The sequence below is a fragment of the Oncorhynchus gorbuscha genome, unplaced genomic scaffold, assembly GCF_021184085.1.
Source record: "Oncorhynchus gorbuscha isolate QuinsamMale2020 ecotype Even-year unplaced genomic scaffold, OgorEven_v1.0 Un_scaffold_1562, whole genome shotgun sequence".
In the NCBI taxonomy this organism is placed as follows: domain Eukaryota; kingdom Metazoa; phylum Chordata; class Actinopteri; order Salmoniformes; family Salmonidae; genus Oncorhynchus; species Oncorhynchus gorbuscha.
In genome coordinates this window covers 83,636-103,197 of record NW_025746301.1, presented here as the reverse complement: position 1 = coordinate 103,197, position 19,562 = coordinate 83,636, and the positions used below count along the sequence as shown (strand labels likewise).

General features: G+C 43.0%; 2 protein-coding genes across 7 annotated transcripts in view; one reads left to right on the top strand and one right to left on the bottom strand.

Annotated features, from left to right (window-relative positions):
• Positions 1–741: 741 nt before the first annotated feature.
• meig1 (meiosis/spermiogenesis associated 1) lies at positions 742–2,057 on the bottom strand. Of its 2 annotated transcripts, none has more exons than XM_046337768.1 (3): positions 1,927–2,057; positions 1,117–1,299; positions 742–1,011 (listed from the first exon to the last, which is right to left on the bottom strand). In XM_046337768.1, the coding sequence occupies exons 2-3, from the start codon at positions 1,267–1,269 to the stop codon at positions 883–885; spliced, it is 282 nt and encodes a 93-aa protein (XP_046193724.1). In that variant the 5' UTR covers positions 1,270–1,299; positions 1,927–2,057; the 3' UTR covers positions 742–882. The 2 variants fall into 2 exon arrangements, with proteins under 2 accessions (XP_046193724.1, XP_046193725.1); XM_046337769.1 differs by lacking the exon at positions 1,927–2,057 and adding an exon at positions 1,431–1,883.
• A 590-nt stretch (positions 2,058–2,647) lies between these two features.
• LOC124023238 (protein artemis-like) overlaps positions 2,648–19,562 on the top strand; it is a 35,024-nt gene continuing 18,109 nt past the window's right edge. The window contains exons 1-6 of one of the 5 annotated variants that reach the window (XM_046337766.1): positions 2,648–2,959; positions 3,098–3,149; positions 3,784–3,868; positions 3,960–4,019; positions 4,136–4,191; positions 9,446–9,547. In XM_046337766.1, coding sequence (XP_046193722.1) covers positions 2,851–2,959; positions 3,098–3,149; positions 3,784–3,868; positions 3,960–4,019; positions 4,136–4,191; positions 9,446–9,547 — 464 coding nt within the window. In that variant the 5' untranslated portion in view covers positions 2,648–2,850. Of the gene's footprint in view, positions 2,960–3,069; positions 3,150–3,783; positions 3,869–3,959; positions 4,020–4,135; positions 4,192–9,445; positions 9,548–19,562 lie in introns of all 5 variants that reach the window. The other 4 variants (XM_046337763.1, XM_046337764.1, XM_046337765.1 and 1 more) reach the window with 4 other exon arrangements.

Sequence of the window (19,562 nt, the reverse complement as noted above, 5' to 3'; positions counted from 1 at the left end):
AGCATTCACAATGTAAAGAGTGCTTTGGGTTGTCAGGGAAAATGTATGGAATAAAAAGTACAATATTGTCTTTAGGGATGTAGTGAAGTAAAAGTTGTAAAAAAATATGAATAGTAAAGTACAGATACCCAGAAAAACTACTTAAGTAGAACTTTCCAGTAATTTTACTGAAATACTTTACACCTGTGGAAAATCCAGTCGTTATCTTCATATCATATGAATGATCATTGTAGACTTGTAAGTATATTCGTCAGGACCAATACTTAACCCAAATAGTTGTAGTGTTTTACCCACCTGCTAACTGTCATACCAGTTCAGCTCTCAGTCCACTCTAATTGAGCCCCATATCCCCACAGGAGTACCCAGGAGGATGCAGCTTTACACAACATTCATATAGAAATGTATGTTTATAGAATAACCATGAATGTCATGTAGCAGAACATGTGCTCAGCAGCTCTATGTTGTATTTGGGAGTACTGGTATATGTGAATCATAGTTAGTGTACTGGTATGTGAATATCCCTGTTAGGGGGTCAGACTTTAGGTATTTTATTTTGTTGACAGTAATCCCAGTCCTCATACTAACGTCACAATATCACATGATGAGGGTGTGATAGCCCCAGTCTATAATCCCCTCTCACACAGTTCAATAGTTCATCTGGATCCACAACAAAACACTCATCAAAAGGACCCTTATAACACACACATACCTCCCATCACAGGTTCACACACATCAGACAGCTTCAGCCTCACACCCTTTATTCAGTGAACTGGTCTACATTCCACAGCTGGGATGATGCTGCCTTCCTTCCTACAGACGTCTTCTTCAAAAACATGTCAAAAGATATTCAAAATGGAAAAGAGATTGCTGGACACCCCTGACTTAATATGCATAGACCTTCACTTTATGGACTTCCCGGTCTTCACATTCTCTTTTTCTGTTGTAGTAATAGAATGTGTTGTCTCGACGCTGAAGCTTCTTCACAAACCCAGTCTCAGGCCACCTGTCGATCTAAGACAAAGAAGCAATGCCACAGTGACACATTCATCTTGTAGTGAACCAACTGTCAGTGGCAATGCTTTTAGCCAGTGATAAGGATTCATTTAAGTTGTTTACCAAGTCAACTTGCTTTACTTGTTTGTATTCCAGTTCATCTCTGTAGCCTGCCTGTTGGAATCTGTATAAGTTCTCCACCTCGTCAGTCCATTGTTTGGCTCTGCTCATGGACTTTGGCGTTGCGTTGCCATCTAAGTAGGCTGCACAAGACATTATGCTGCAGAGAGGATGTCCGCAGGCGACCTACAGGAGCAAATAGTGGGCTCAGTTAGTTCAAGTATCTCTATATACTGACATGACAGTCATGGACACTGAAATACATAAAGGAAAACTAAATAAACAATAAAACACAATGTTAAAAGAATGTCAATTACATAGTAGGTTATATGGGGAGGGGCATCCTGAATATGAATTAGGTGGCAGAAGTAGGGCTGATTTTCTATTTCTCCCCGTCCTCCTGTCCTGGGGGACAGAGAGCAGATGGGTGCAGCAGGTGGTTCTGCCTACCACTTGTCAGATAGCCAGTCTCGGTACAGGAAATAGTAGAGGGGAGAGCAGGCAGAACTGCTCTCTTAATTCTTACAGACTAACCATCTTATTGCCGAAAACATTTTATCTATACATTTCTTAAAGCTGATTTCAGTTTTAATATTCGTGCCCGAAACCAATCGAATTGAATTTGCACAGTAACGTCGCCAAACGTACAGTAGCTAACTAGCTAACGCCAATATTTGAATTAAACTTGCTAGCACTAGCTTCAGGCTATGATATAATATAGAAGTCACAGTTAGAAAATAGACTGAATCTGGCTAGCTAGCTATACATTTGTTTCTCAGTTGGATTAAGTAGCTGATACCACATGTTACTTACAGCTGAACGGAGCAAAACTCACAGATCCAAGAGATGATGACGAGGAGGCTTGTCTTTAGTTGCCTAGCAACCCAACCTTCCTTCCTTCCTTCCTTCCTTCCTTCCTTCCTTCCTTCCTTCCTTCTTCTTCTTTAACAAGGTGTTGTTATGGTAATACTGGTAGCACAGATATATGCTAGCAACCCAACCTTCCCTCCCTCCTTCCTTCCTTCCTTCCTTCCTTCCTTCCTTCCTTCCTTCCCTCCTTCCTTCCTTCCTTCCTTCCTTCCTTCCTTCCTTCCTTCCTTCCTTCCTTCCTTCCTTCCTTCTTCTTCTTCTTTAACAAGGTGTTGTTATGGTAATACTGGTAGCACAGATATATACTAGCAACCCAAACTTCCTTCCTTCCTTCCTTCCTTCCTTCCTTCCTTCCTTCCTTCCTTCCTTCCTTCCTTCCTTCCTTCCTTCCTTCCTTCCTTCCTTCCTTCTTCTTCTTTAACAAGGTGTTGTTATGGTAATACTGGTAGCACAGATATATGCTAGCAACCCAACCTTCCTTCCTTCTTCTTCTTTAACAAGGTGTTGTTATGGTAATACTGGTAGCACAGATATATGCTAGCAACCCAACCTTCCTTCTTCTTCTTCTTCTTCTTCTTCTTCTTCTTCTTCTTCTTCTTCTTCTTCTTCTTCTTCTTCTTCTTCTTCTTCTTCTTCATTAACAAGGTGTTGTTATGGTAATACTGGTAGCACAGATAAATGCTGGTAAAGTAGTTATTGTGAGCAGGTTTAAATTCAGATACAATGCTGACAGTGGAAACGTTTTGTCTCCCATCCACTAGGTGGCTTAGCTAACAACAGCTATTCAAGTATCCTGACCAAAATGCGCCGAAATGTCAGCTAGTCAACAAAGTTGAGGAAACTAATTGGAGCCAATCTTCAGTCAAAATGAGTTCGTTCGCGGGTCGCATGAAGGAGTATCCCAACATGTCCCTGGATCGGTTTGACAGGGAGAATCTACATGCAAGGGCTTATTTTCTATCTCACTGCCACAAAGGTAAAGAAAGACTCAGATCGAGTGAGAGCCAAACAGCAGTTAGCTAAAGATAACTAGCCAGTATGTGCTCTTAACTGGCACACAGTGGACATGTAACTAGCTAACGTTAGCTCTACTTACATCATGTATTTTCTGCAGATCACATGAAGGGGCTGAAGGGGCCTCTATTGAAAAGAAAGTTGAAATTCAGGTGATATCGCGTTTTATTTTGATGGTGTGAAAGTTCAGTGAAACAAAGGATGGCTAACTGATGTTGAAGGTCTAATGTTACTGTCTTTGTTCCATGACAGTCAAACTTACTGTTCATTTGTTCCAGTCTGACAGTCAAACTGTACTGTTCATTTGTTCCAGTCTGACAGTCAAACTGTACTGTTCATTTGTTCCAGTCTGACAGTCAAACTGTACTGTTCATTTGTTCCAGTCTGACAGTCAAACTGTACTGTTCATTTGTTCCAGTCTGACAGTCAAACTGTACTGTTCATTTGTTCCAGTCTGACAGTCAAACTGTACTGTTCATTTGTTCCAGTCTGACAGTCAAATTGTACTGTTCATTTGTTCCAGTCTGACAGTCAAACTGTACTGTTCATTTGTTCCAGTCTGACAGTCAAAACATTTGTTCCAGTCTAACAGTACTGTTCATTTGTTCCAGTCTGACAGTCAAACTGTACTGTTCATTTGTTCTAACAGTCAAACTGACATTTGTCAAACTGTACTGTTCATTTGTTCCAGTCTGACAGTCAAACTGTACTGTTCATTTGTTCCAGTCTGACAGTCAAACTGTACTGTTCATTTGTTCCAGTCTGACAGTCAAACATTTGTTCCAGTCTGACAGTCAAACTGTACTGTTCGTTTGTAACTAAGGAACTGTTGCTGAGCAATCCAAAATATGCCTTCTGGGAAGATCACATAGTAAGTAGTTAATTGTCAAAAATCTTAGTTATGGACCTATTGCTAGGCAACATGTGTTTTGTGTAATGTTGACGTGCTTCTGTTTGTCTAGGTTGCTTTGGAACTGGAGAGTCCCACACTAATCACTTTAATAGACGAGGCTTCAGGAGAGGTACGACACCGGTTCATCATCACAACATATATAGGGCCATAAGGGCTGATCGCTGTCAGTTTGCTATATGACTGACTCTTTGATGACTGATATTGTGTGTGGGTGTGTGTCCACAGAGAGAAGAACTTGTGGTGACTCTGCTTCCTGCAGGTCACTGTCCAGGCTCGGTCATGTGAGTATTGTGTGTGCGTGCATGTATGTGTGCTTATGTGCTATCACCTAGCTTGTGTATGTGGTGTCACCTAGCTTGTGTATGTGGTGTCACCTAGCTTGTGTTTGTGGTATCACCTAGCTTGTGTTTGTTTGTGCTATCACCTAGCTTGTGTTTGTGCTATCACCTAGCTTGTGTTTGTGCTATCACCTAGCTTGTGTTTGTGCTATCACCTAGCTTGTGTTTGGTGTCACCTAGCTTGTGTTTGTGGTATCACCTAGCTTGTGTTTGTGGTGTCACCTAGCTTGTGTTTGTGTAGCTTGTGTTTGTGTCACCTAGCTTGTGTGTGTTTGTGTAGCTTGTGTTTGTGGTGTCACCTAGCTTGTGTATGTGGTGTCACCTAGCTTGTGTTTGTGGTATCACCTAGCTTGTGTTTGTGGTGTCACCTAGCTTGTGTTTGTGGTGTCACCTAGCTTGTGTTTGTGGTGTCACCTAGCTTGTGTTTGTGGTGTCACCTAGCTTGTGTTTGTGGTATCACCTAGCTTGTGTTTGTGGTATCACCTAGCTTGTGTTTGTGGTGTCACCTAGCTTGTGTGTGTTTCTGGTAATATGACGTATCACCTAGCTTGTGTTTGTGGTGTCACCTAGCTTGTGTGTGTTTCTGGTAATATGACGTATCACCTAGCTTGTGTTTGTGGTATCACCTAGCTTGTGTGTGTGGTATCACCTAGCTTGTGTTTGTGGTATCACCTAGCTTGTGTTTGTGGTATCACCTAGCTTGTGTTTGTGGTGTCACCTAGCTTGTGTGTGTTTTAGAATATAGCGTATCACCTAGCTTGTGTTTGTGGTATCATAGCTTGTGTTTGTGGGCTTGTGTTTGTGGTATCACCTAGCTTGTGTCTGAGTATCACCTAGCTTGGGTGCATTCTATCGCCACTGTTTTATCATTTCACCTAGCTAAGATGTACTGAGCTAAATTATCTCAGCTTGGGTGCCTAGCTTGTGTTTGTGGTATCACCACTTGTGTTTTGGTATCATTTGTATGTGGTGTCAGCTAAGATGTGTATGTGGTGTCACCTAGCTGTGTTTGTGGTGTCACCTAGCTTGTGTTTGTGTATCATGCTTGTGTTTGTGGTGTCACCACTTGTGTTTTCTAACTATCATTTCACCTAGCTTGTTTAAGATGTCACTGACTAAATGGTATCTCAGGGGTGTTGCTAGCACTGTTTCTATCATTTCTGGGGTATTTAGCTAAGATGTACTGACTAAATGATCTCAGGGGTGCATGCTACGCCACTGTTTCTATCATTTCCCTAGCTAAGATGTACTGACTAAATGATCTCAGGGGTGCCTGCTACACCACTGTTTCTATCATTTCCCTAGCTAAGATGTACTGACTAAATGATCTCAGGGGTGCATGCTACACCACTGTTTCTATCTATCATTTCCCTAGCTAAGATGTACTGACTAAATGATCTCAGGGGTGCAACTCAATATTACAAAGGTGAGTGTACAAACAATAAGAACACCTTCCTAATATTGAGTTGCCCCCCCCCCCCCAATTTGTTGGGGCGTGGACACTATAAGATGTCAAAAGCTTTCCACAGGGAAGCTGACCCAATGATTCCCACAGTTGTGTCAAGTTGGCTGGATGTCCTCTGGGTGGTGGACCATTCTTGATACACACAGGAAACTGTTGAGTGTGAGAAACCCAGCAACGTTGCAGTTCTTGACTCAAACCGCTGCGCTTGGCACCTACTACCATATGCCATTCAAAGGCACTTAAATCTCTTGTCTTGCCCGTTCACCCTCTGAATGGCACACATACACAATCCATGTCTCATTTATCTCAGGGCTTAAAAATCCTTCTTTAACACGTCTCCTCCCCTTCATCAACACTGATTGAAATGGATTTAACAAAGTGACAGTGATACGGGATCATAGCTTTCACCTGGCCAGTCTGTCATGGAAAGAGCAGGTGTTCTTAATGTTTTGTGTACAGGCGCACCGGTTTGCGTCATGAACAGTTTCCCGTGTGTATCAAGAACTAGTACTGTGTTATTAGTATATATTAGTACCAGTCAAAAGTTTGGACACCTACTCATTCAAGGGGTTTTCTTTATTTTTTACTATTTTATACATTGTAAAATAGTGAAGACATCAAAACTATGAAATAACACAATCAAAAAGTGTTAAACAAATCTAAATATATATTTTAGATTCTTCAAAGTAACCATCCTTTGCCTTTGACAGATTTGCACACTCTTGGCATTCTCTCAACCAGCTTCACCTGGAATGCTTCTCCAACAGTCTTGAAGGAGTTCCCACATATGCTGAGCACTTGTTGGCTGCTTTTGCTTCACTCTGCAGTCCAACTCATCCCAAACCATCTCAATTGGGTTGAGGTCTGTTGATTGTGGAAGCCAGGTCATCTAATGCAGCACTCAATCACTCTCCTTCTTGGTCAAATAGCCCTTCACAGCTTGGAGGTGTTTTGGGTCATTGTCCTGTTGAAAAACAAATTATATTCCCTAAGCGCAGACCAGATGGGATGGCGTATCATTGCAGAATGCTTTGGTAGCCATGCTGGTTTTTTAATTTTTCCTTTATTTAACCAGGCAAGTCAGTTAAGAACATATTCTTATTTTCAATGACGGCCTGGGAACAGTGGGTTAACTGCCTGTTCAGGGGCAGAACGACAGATTTGTACCTTGTCAGCTCGGGGGTTTGAACTCGCAACCTTCCGGTTACTAGTCCAACGCTCTAACCACTAGGCTACGCTGCCGTTTAGTGTGCTTTGAATTCTAAATAAATCACGAACCAGATGGGATTGCTTATCACTGCAGAAGCTGTGGTTGCCATGCTGATTAAGTGTGCCTTGAATTCTAAATAAATCACAGACAGTGTCACCAGCAAAGCACCATCACACCTCCTCCTCCTCCATGCTTCACGGTGGGAACCACACATGTGGAGATCATCTGTTCACCTACTCAGCGTCTCACAAAGACACGGCGGTTGGAACCAAAAAATATACAATTTGGACTCATCAGCCAGTCTAATGTCCATTGCTTGTGTTTCTTGGCCCAAGCAAGGCTCTTGTTATTATTGGTGTCATTTAGTAGTGGTTTCTTTGCAGCAATTCGACCATGAAGACCTGATTCGGGGCGGCAGGTAGCCTAGTGGTTAGTGTTGGGCCATTAACCGAAAGGTTGGTGGATTGAATCACCGAGCTGCCCCTGAACAAGGCAGTTAACCCACTGTTCCCCTGAACAAGGCAGTTAACCCACTGTTCCCCTGAACAAGGCAGTTAACCCACTGTTCCCCTGAACAAGGCAGTTAACCCACTGTTCCCCTGAACAAGGCAGTTAACCCACTGTTCCCCTGAACAAGGCAGTTAACCCACTGTTCCCCTGAACAAGGCAGTTAACCCACTGTTCCCCCTGAACAAGGCAGTTAACCCACTGTTCCCCCTGAACAAGGCAGTTAACCCACTGTTCCCCTGAACAAGGCAGTTAACCCACTGTTCCCCCTGAACAAGGCAGTTAACCCACTGTTCCCCCTGAACAAGGCAGTTAACCCACTGTTCCCCCTGAACAAGGCAGTTAACCCACTGTTCCCCCTGAACAAGGCAGTTAACCCACTGTTCCCCCTGAACAAGGCAGTTAACCCACTGTTCCCCTGAACAAGGCAGTTAACCCCCCCACTGTTCCCCTGAACAAGGCAGTTAACCCACTGTTCCCCTGAACAAGGCAGTTAACCCACTGTTCCCCCTGAACAAGGCAGTTAACCCACTGTTCCCCCTGAACAAGGCAGTTAACCCACTGTTGAACAAGGCAGTTAACCCCTGAACAAGGCAGTTAACCCACTGTTAACCCACCCCCTGAACAAGGCAGTTAACCCACTGTTCCCCTGAACAAGGCAGTTAACCCACTGTTCCCCTGAACAAGGCAGTTAACCCACTGTTCCCCTGAACAAGGCAGTTAACCCACTGTTCCCCTGAACAAGGGTTAACCCAGTTAACAGTTAACCCACTGTTCCTAGGCTGTCATTGTAAATAAGAAGTTGTTCTTAACTGACTTGCCTAGTTAAATAAAAATGAAAAAGATCACGTAGTCTCCTCTGAACAGTTGATGTTGAGATGTGTCTGTTACTTGAACTTTGTTTTGGCTGCAATTTCTGAGGCTGGTAACTTTAATGAACTGATCCTCTGCAGCAGAGGTAACTCTGGGTCTTCCTTTCCAATCTGAGGCTGGTAACTAATGAACTGATCCTCTGCAGCAGAGGTAACTCTGGGTCTTCCTTTCCAATCTGAGGCTGGTAACTCTAATGAACTGATCCTCTGCAGCAGAGGTAACTCTGTGGCGGTCCTTCCTTTCCAATCTGATCCTCTGGCAGAGGTAACTCTGGGTCTTCCTTTCCAATCTGAGGCTGAACTAATGAACTGATCCTCTGCAGCAGAGGTAACTCTGGGTCTTCCTTTCCAATCTGAGGCTGGTAACTCTAATGAACTGATCCTCTGCAGCAGAGGTAACTCTGGGTCTTCCATTCCTGTGGCGGTCCTCATGAGAGACAGTTAACTCTAATGAACTGATCCTCTGCAGCAGAGGTAACTCTGGGTCTTCCTTTCCTGTGGTGGTCCTCATGAGAGCCAGTTTCATAATTGCGCTTGATGGTTTTTGCAACTGCACTTGAAAAATGTTGAAAGTACATTACATTTTCTGGATTGACTGACCTTCATGTCTTAAAGTAATGTTGATCATTTCTCTTTGCTCATTTGAAATGTTCTTGCCAAAATATAGACTCTTTTACCAAATAGGGCTATGTTCTGTATACCACCCCTACCTTTTCACAACACAACTGATTGGCTCAAATGCATTAACACTTAGCAAGGCACACCTGTTGATTTAAATGGATTCCAGGTGACTACCTCATGAAACTGGTTGAGAGAATGCCAAGAGTGTGCAATGCTGTCATCAAGGCAAAGGGTGGCTACTTTGAAGAATCTCAAATATAATTTAACACTTTTTTGGTTTCTACATGATTCCATATGTGTTATTTCATAGTTTTGATGTCTTCACTATTATTCTACAATGTAGAAAATAGTAAAAATAAAGAAAAACCCTGGAATGAGGTTTGTCCATTTTCTTTTTACTGGCACTGAGATATATATTCATTCATTAATTTGTACCTTATACCCCTTTATGGTACAGGAACGATATACAGATTTTCATATCTTCATATCTCCAAACCCTATTTTGTGTGTGTTTGTGTGTAGGTTCTTGGTAGAGGGGGCCCAGGGTACAGTGTTGTACACAGGAGACTTCCGACTGGCGAAGGGAGACGCCTCCCGCATAGAACTCCTCCACTCTGGGAGCAGGTAGACACACACACACACACACACACACACACACACACACACACACACACACACACACACACACACACACACACACACACACACACACACACACACACACACACACACACACACACAGTGGGGCAAAAAAGTATTTAGTCAGCCACCAATTGTGCAAGTTCTCCCACTTAAAAAGATGAGAGGCCTGTAATTTTCATCATAGGTACACTTCAACAGGATCAGTCGTCCTGTAATATATATACACTGCTCAAAACAATAAAGGGAACACTAAAATAACATCCTAGATCTGAATGAATGAAATATTCTTATTAAATACTTTTTTCTTTACATAGTTGAATGTGCTGACAACAAAATCACACAAAAATTATCAAGGAAAATCAAAGTTATCAACCCATGGAGGTCTGGATTTGGAGTCACACTCAAAATTAAAGTGGAAAACCACACTACAGGCTGATCCAACTTTGATGTAATGTCCTTAAAACAACTCAAAATGAGGCTCAGTAGTGTGTGTGGCATCCACTTGCCTGTATGACCTCCCTACAACGCCTGGGCATGCTCCTGATGAGGTGGTGGATGGTCTCCTGAGGGATCTCCTCCCAGACCTGGACTAAAGCAACTCCTGGACAGTCTGTGGTGCAACGTGGTGGATGGAGCGAGACATGATGTGCTCAATTGGATTCAGGTCTGGGGAACGGGCGGGCCAGTCCATAGCATCAATTCCTTCCTCTTGCAGGAACTGCTGACACACTCCAGCCACATGAGGTCTAGCATTAGGAGGAACCCAGGGCCAACCGCACCAGCATATAGTCTCACAAGGGGTCTGCGGATCTCATCTCGGTACCTAATGGCAGTCAGGCTACCTCTGGCGAGCACATGGAGGGCTGTGCGGCCCCCCATTGAAATGCCACCCCACACCATGACTGACCCACCGCCAAACCGGTCATACTGGAGGATGTTGCAGGCAGCAGAACGTTCTCCACGGCGTCTCCAGACTCTCACATTCATCAGTGTGAAACTGCTTTCATCTGTGAAGAGCATAGGGCGCCAGTGGCGAATTTCCCATACTTGGTGTTCTCTGGCAAATGCCAAACGTCCTGCACGGTGTTGGGCTGTAAGCACAACCCCCACCTGTGGACGTCGGGCCCTCATACCATCCTCATGGATTCTATTTCTGACCATTTGAGCAGACGCATGCACATTTGTGGCCTGCTGGAGATCATTTTGCAGGGCTCTGGCAGTGCTCCTCCTGCTCCTCCTTGCACAAAGGCGGAGGTAGCGGTCCTGCTGCTGGGTTGTTACCCTCCTACGGCCTCCTCCACGTCTCCTGATGTACTGGCCTGTCTCCTGGTAGCGCCTCCATGCTCTGGACACTACGCTGACAGACACAGCAAACCTTCTTGCCACAGCTCGCATTGATGTTCCATCCTGGATGAGCTGCACTTCCTGAGCCACTTGTGTGGGTTGTAGACTCCGTCTCATGCTACCACTAGAGTGAAAGCACCGCCAGCATTCAAAAGTGACCAAAACATCAGCCAGGAAGCATAGGAACTGAGAAGTGGTCTGTGGTCCCCACCTGCAGAACCACTCCTTTATTGGGGGTGTCTTGCTAATTGCCTATAATTTCCACCTGTTGTCTATTCCATTTGCACAACAGCACGCAAAATTTATTGTCAATCAGTGTTGCTTCCTACGTGGACAGTTTGATTTCACAGAAGTGTGATTGACTTGGAGTTACATTGTGTTGTTTAAGTGTTCCCTTTATTTGTTTGAGCAGTGTACATTACTTACAGTATAACTACCAAATACTACTTATCATAGTACAATACATAAAACTCCTCCACTCTGGGAGAAGGTACACGCATATACTACTTACAGTATATACAGACAAAATGACTACCAAATACTACATAGAAGTTTATCATATCAGAGCTGTGAAGTGGAGCAGAGCATGCTGAGAGGAGTCTAGTGACAAAGTGCCATCCCATCCTGTGTTTTCCCACCAGTTAACTCTCGTTGTGTTAATCATTGCCAGTGTGCCTCCTGGCTGATTCCATCCATCATGTGTTTGTATAGGATACTGTCCCTCAGTACTTTGTTTATATACCCTGTAATTATATAATGTACTTTATATGGATATTTCATTCCAAACTGTTTAGAAGTTTACATTTCAAGATCATTCAGTTGTGTGAGGCTCCCCTTTCATCAGTCACGTTGTAGAGCCTAGTCTTGTCTTGTAGAGCATTAAGCTACTACAGCCATGCTATTGAGGTCACGTTGTAGAGCATTAAGCTACTACAGCCATGCTATTGAAGTCACGTTGTATAGCATTAAGCTACTACAGCCATGCTATTGAGGTCACGTTGTAGAGCATTAAGCTACTACAGCCATGCTATTGAAGCCACGTTGTAGAGCCTTAAGCTACTACAGCCATGCTATTGAAGCCACGTTGTATAGCCTAGTGTTGTATTGTCTTGTAGAGCATTAAGCTGTTACAGCCATGCTATTGAGGTCACGTTTAGAGCATTAAGCTGTTACAGCCATGCTATTGAAGCCACGTTGTAGAGCCTTAAGCTACTACAGCCATGCTATTGACGTTGTATAGCCTAGTGTTGTATTGTCTTGTAGAGCATTAAGCTGTTACAGCCATGCTATTGAGGTCACGTTGTAGAGCATTAAGCTGTTACAGCCATGCTATTGAGGTCACGTTGTAGAGCCTAGTGTTGTATTGTCTTGTAGAGCATTAAGCTGTTACAGCCATGCTATTGAAGTCACGTTGTAGAGCCTAGTGTTGTATTGTCTTGTAGAGCATTAAGCTGTTACAGCCATGCTATTGAAGTCACGTTGTAGAGCCTAGTGTTGTATTGTCTTGTAGAGCATTCAGCTACTACAGCCATGCTATTGAGGTCACGTTGTAGAGCATTAAGCTACTACAGCCATGCTATTGAAGCCACGTTGTAGAGCCTTAAGCTACTACAGCCATGCTATTGAAGCCACGTTGTATAGCCTAGTGTTGTATTGTCTTGTAGAGCATTAAGCTGTTACAGCCATGCTATTGAAGTCTCGTTATAGAGCATTAAGCTGTTACAGCCATGCTATTGAAGTCACGTTGTAGAACCTAGTGTTGTATTGTCTTGTAGAGCATTAAGCTGTTACAGCCATGCTATTGAGGTCACGTTGTAGAGCATTAAGCTGTTACAGCCAGGCTATTGAGGTCACGTTGTATAGCCTAGTGTTGTATTGTCTTGTAGAGCATTACAGCCATGCTATTGAGTTCACGTTGTAGAGCATTAAGCTGTTACAGCCATGCTATTGAAGTCACGTTGTATAGCCTAGTGTTGTATTGTCTTGTAGAGCATTAAGCTGTTACAGCCATGCTATTGAGGTCACGTTGTAGAGCATTAAGCTGTTACAGCCATGCTATTGAGGTCACGTTGTATAGCCTAGTGTTGTATTGTCTTGTAGAGCATTAAGCTGTTACAGCCATGCTATTGAGTTCACGTTGTAGAGCATTAAGCTGTTACAGCCATGCTATTGAAGTCACGTTGTAGAGCATTAAGCTGTTACAGCCATGCTATTTAAGTCACGTTGTAGACCCTCTCTTTCTAAAATTATCTGCCGCAATTATTGCAACCCCTATTACTAGCCTGTTCAACCTCTTTCGTATCGTCTGAGATCCCCAAAGATTGGAAAGCTGCTGCTGTCATCTCCCTCTTCAAAGGGGGTGAGACTCTAGACCCAAACTGCTACAGACCTATATCTATCCTACCCTGTCTTTCTAAGGTCTTCGAGAGCCAAGTTAATAAACAGATCACCGACCATTTTGAATTGCACCAAACTAAATGCATGCTCTTCATCCGATCGCTGCCCGCACCTGCCCGCCCGTCCAGCATCACTACTCTGGACGGTTCTGACTTAGAATATGTGGACAACTACAAATACCGAGGTTTCTGGTTAGACTGTAAACTCTCCTTCCAGACTCACATGGACAAAGGGGTGTTGTTGGGGCTGTGTTTCTGGACCTAAGGAAGGCTTTTGATACTGTTAACCATGAGATTCTCATCACAAAATTGTCCAAGTTCAACTTTTCCCCGATGCCTTGAGATGGATGAAATCATACCTTGAAGGCAGAGCTCAGTGTGTCAGAGTGAGCAATGAGCTGTCTCCCACTCTTAGCTATGATGTGGGCGTGCCCCAAGGGTCAATACTGGGGCCCCTCCTGTTCAGCCTGTACATTAATGATCTGCCTTCTGTCTGTACTGGGTCTGAAGTTCAAATGTATGCAGATGATACAGTGATATATGTGCATGCAAAGAGCAAACAACAAGCTGCACAAGAACTCACGACTGTAATGGTCCAGGTTACAAAGTGGCTCAGTGACTTGTGTTTGCATCTCAATGTGAAAAAACTGTTTGCATGTTCTTCACAAAGAGGGCAACAGATGCTACTGAGCCAGATGTCTATGTGTCAGGGAGAAGCTCCAGGTGGTATCTGATTTTTAAGTACCATGGCATCATATTTGATTCCAACCTCTCTTGTAAAAAGCATGTGGAAAAGGTCATTCAAATAACTAAATTCAACCGAGATCATTTCCGATTTATATGAAATTGTTTTTCTATAGAGGTAGCAAAACTGTACTTCAAATCTATGATTCTTCCCCACTTAACATACTGCTTGACTAGTTGGGCCCAAGTCTGCTGTATTAAAACCTATTCAGTCTGTCTACAAACAGGCTCTCAAAGAGCTTGATAGGAAGCCCAATAGCCATCATCACTGTTACATCCTCAGAAAGCATGAGCTCCTGAGTTGGGAAAATCTTGTGCAATACACCGACGCATGTCATGTATTCAAGATCCTAAATGGCCTGGCTCCCCCTCCACTCAGTATTTTTGTTAAACAGAAAACCCAGACATATGGCAGCAGATCCACAAGGTCTTCCATGAGAAGTGACTGTATAGTTCCCTTAAGGAAAAGCACCTTTAGTAAATCCATTTTCCACACAACTGCACCACATATCACACTTTCACAAAATGCATGAAGACATGGCTAAAGGTCAATCAGATTTGTGAACATAATCCCTAGCTGTGTGTAGCCGCTTTCCATGTTGTCTGTAGCTTGTGATGTGTGGAAACACTTCGTTGCTTTTATTGATTTTGTCTTGCTGGTTTTTGTTCTGTCTGTATGGTACGTCTTGCTTGTCCTATGTTGCTCTGTTTGTATGCTACGTCTTGCTTGCCCTGTGTTGCTCTGCGTGTGCTCACTGCTCAATGATTGTCTTTATTGTAATTGTTTTTAATAACCTGCCTAGGGACTGCGGTTGAAAATGAGCCGACTGGCTGAAACTGTCACTTTTACTGAAACGTTGATTAATGTGCACTGTCCCTGTAAAAATAAAATGAACTCAAACATTAAGCATCTCCAATCCAAAATGAAATCTAGAATCGGCTTCCTATTTCGCAACAAAGCATCCTTCACTCATGCTGCCGAACCTACCCTCGTAAAACTGACCATCCTACCGATCCTCGACCTCGGCGACGTCATTTACGAAATAGCCTCCAACACTCTACTCAGGAAATTGGATGCAGTCTATCACAGTGCAATCCGTTTTGTCACCAAAGCCCCATATACTACCCACCACTGCGACCTGTATGCTCTCGTTGGCTGGCCCTCGCTTCATATTTGTCGCCAAACCCACTGGCTCCAGGTCATCTATAAGTCTTTTCTAGGTTAAGCTCCGCCTTATCTCAACTCACTCGTCACCATAGCAGCACTCACCTGTAGCACGGGCTTCAGCAGGTATATTTCACTGGTCACCCCCAAAGCCAATTCCTCCTTTGGCCGCCTTTCCTTCCAGTTCTCTGCTGCCAATGACTGGAACGAATTGAAAAAGTCACTGAAGCTGGAGACTCATATCTCCTCAATAGCTTTAAGCACCAGCTGTCAGAGCAGATCACTACACCTGTACATAGCCCATCTGTAAATAGCCCACCCAACTACCTCATCCCATATTATTTTCTTTGCTCCTTTGCACCCCAGTATCTCTACTTGCACATCTGTCACTCCAGTGTTAATGCTAAATTGTTATGACTTCACCGCTATGGCCAATTTATTGCCTTCCCTCTCTAATCTTACCTCAGTTGCACACACTGTATGTATATAGATTTTTTTTCTATTGTGTTATTGATGTTTTGTTTACTCCATGTGTAACACTGTGTTGTTTGTGTGGCACTGCTTTGCTTTATCTTGGCCAGGTTGCAGTTGTAAATGAGAAGTGGCCTACCTTGGCATGGGCCAACACAGGGCCTGAGGAAAGTATTCAGACTCCTTCACTTTCTCACATTTAGTTAAATGTATCTAATCCATTTTAGAATAATGTTTCCTCTCATTAATCAATACACAAGACCCCATAATTACAAAGCCAAAAGTTGTTAATTTTAGCAAATGTATTAAAAGTAAACAAATAACTTCTTTACGTAAGTATTCAGACCCTTTGCTCTGAGACTCAACATACTGTAGAGCTCAGGTCCTGTTTTTATTGATCATCCTTGATGTTTCTACATCAGAGACTCAACATACTGTAGAGCTCAGGTCCTGTTTTTATTGATCATCCTTGATGTTTCTACATCAGAGACTCAACATACTGTAGAGCTCAGGTCCTGTTTTTATTGATCATCCTTGATGTTTCTACATCAGAGACTCAACATACTGTAGAGCTCAGGTCCTGTTTTTATTGATCATCCTTGATGTTTCTACATCAGAGACTCAACATACTGTAGAGCTCAGGTCCTGTTTTTATTGATCATCCTTGATGTTTCTACATCAGAGACTCAACATACTGTAGAGCTCAGGTCCTGTTTTTATTGATCATCCTTGATGTTTCTACATCAGAGACTCAACATACTGTAGAGCTCAGGTCCTGTTTTTATTGATCATCCTTGATGTTTCTACATCAGAGACTCAACATACTGTAGAGCTCAGGTCCTGTTTTTATTGATCATCCTTGATGTTTCTACATCAGAGACTCAACATACTGTAGAGCTCAGGTCCTGTTTTTATTGATCATCCTTGATGTTTCTACATCAGAGACTCAACATACTGTAGAGCTCAGGTCCTGTTTTTATTGATCATCCTTGATGTTTCTACAACTTGATTGGAATCCACCTGTGGTAAATTAAATTGATAGACAGGTGTGTGCCTTTCCAACTCATGTCCTATGTAAGGTTCCACAGTTGATAGGTAGAGCCAAACCCAAGCCACGAGGTTGAAGGAATCCTCCGTAGAGCTTTGAGACAGGATTGTGTCGAGGCACAGATCTGGGGAAAGGTACCAAAACATATCTGCAGTATTGAAGGTCCCCAAGAACACAGTGGTCTCCATCATTCTTCAATGAAAGAAGTTTGGAACCACCAAGACTCTTCCTAGAGCTGGCCGCCCAGTCACGGAGGTGACCAAGAACCCGATGGTCGCTCTGACAGCTCCAGAGTTCCTCTGTGGAGATGGGTTAAACTTCCAGAAGGACAACCATCTCTGCAGCACTCCACCTATCAGGCCTTTATGGTAGAGTGGCCAGACGGAAGCTACTCCTCAGTAAAAGGCACATGACAGTCCGCTTGGAATTTGCCAAAAGGCACCTAAAGGATTCTTAGACCATGAGAAACAAGATTGAACTCTTTGGCCTGAATGCCAAGTGTCACGTCTGGAGAACCAGGCGCTGCTCATCACCTGGCCAATACACTCAGGACATCAGACTGGGGCGAAGGTTCACCTTCTAACAGACCAACGAACCTAAGCACACAGCCAAGACAACCCAGGAGTGGCTTCGGGACAAGTCTCTGGATGTCGAGTGGCCCGGGAATTTAACCCAATCAAACATCTCTGGAGAAACCTGATAATAGCTGTGCAGCGATGCTCCCCATTCAACCTGACCGAGCTGGAGAGGATCTGCAGAGAAGAATGGGAGAAACTCCCCAAATACAGGTGTGCCAAGCTTGTAGCATCAGACCCAAGAAGACACTAGGCTGTAATCTGACAGAGGTGCTTCAACAAAAGTACTGAGTAAAGGGTCTGAATACTTATGTAAACATGTTTTTTAAAATTAAATTTCAAAAATAAATTAATTTTTTCCTTTGTCATTATGGGGTAGATTGATGAGGGGAAAAACAACTTCCTCCATTGTAGAATAAGGCTGTAACAAAACAAAATGTCAAAGTCAAGAGGTCTGAATACCTTGAATGCCCTGTATGAGCCCAACCCCAGAATAAATACAATACATTAAATGCCCTGTATGAGCCCAACCCCAGAATAAATACAATACATTAAATGCCCTGTATGAGCCCAACCCCACAATAAATACAATACATTAAATGCCCTGTATGAGCCCAACCCCAGAATAAATACAATACATTAAATGCCCTGTATGAGCCCAACCCCAGGATAAATACAATACATTAAATGCCCTGTATGAGCCCAACCCCAGAATAAATACAATACATTAAATGCCCTGTATGAGCCCAACCCCAGAATAAATACAATACATTAAATGCCCTGTATGAGCCCAACCCCAGAATAAATACAATACATTAAATGCCCTGTATGAGCCCAACCCCAGAATAAATACAATACATTAAATGCCCTGTATGAGCCCAACCCCAGAATAAATACAATACATTAAATGCCCTGTATGAGCCCAACCCCAGAATAAATACAATACATTAAATGCCCTGTATGAGCCCAACCCCAGGATAAATACAATACATTAAATGCCCTGTATGAGCCCAACCCCAGGATAAATACAATACATTAAATGCCCTGTATGAGCCCAACCCCAGAATAAATACAATACATTAAATGCCCTGTATGAGCCCAACCCCAGAATAAATACAATACATTAAATGCCCTGTATGAGCCCAACCCCAGAATAAATACAATACATTAAATGCCCTGTATGAGCCCAACCCCAGGATAAATACAATACATTAAATGCCCTGTATGAGCCCAACCCCAGAATAAATACAATACATTAAATGCCCTGTATGAGCCCAACCCCAGGATAAATACAATACATTAAATGCCCTGTATGAGCCCAACCCCAGGATAAATACAATACATTAAATGCCCTGTATGAGCCCAACCCCAGGATAAATACATGATTGTGCTGTTATACAATACATTAAATGCCCTGTATGAGCCCAACCCCAGGATAAACACATGATTGTGCTGTTATACAGAGCAGATCACTACACCTGTATAGCCTAAATTAAACAAATTCAGAGTTAGCCTACAATTATAGTGAATATGAATAGTTTAGTGTTTTATGGTCGAGATGGTTTGATGATGCTGAAGATTCACAATATGTGACAAGACAGTGGATTATAGTGGAGATGGTTTAATGATGCCGAAGATTCACAATATGTGACAAGACAGTGGATTATAGTGGAGATGGTTTAATGATGCCGAAGATTCACAATATGTGACAAGACAGTGGATTATAGTGGAGATGGTTTAATGATGCCGAAGATTCACAATATGTGACAAGACAGTGGATTATAGTGGAGATGGTTTAATGATGCCGAAGATTCACAATATGTGACAAGACAGTGGATTATAGTGGAGATGGTTTGATGATGCTGAAGATTCACAATATGTGACAAGACAGTGGATTATAGTGGAGATGGTTTAATGATGCTGAAGGCCCAGGTGTCAAGACAGTGGATTATAGTGGAGATGGTTTAATGATGCTGAAGGCCCAGGTGTCAAGACAGTGGATTATAGTGGAGATGGTTTGATGATGCTGAAGATTCACAATATGTGCCCATATAGGGCTGTGGAGGTCATGACAACGTCTCACGGTAATTGACCGTTAATTAACAAACATGTTTAGCATCTCCAGGCCTCCACACATACAAGCCACTGATTGGAACATCTACATTTATAAAAGTTGACCATAATCCACTGTGATATTCATGCCCATATTGTAAATCAGCATCATTAAACCTCCTCGACCCTAAAACTGTCTTGT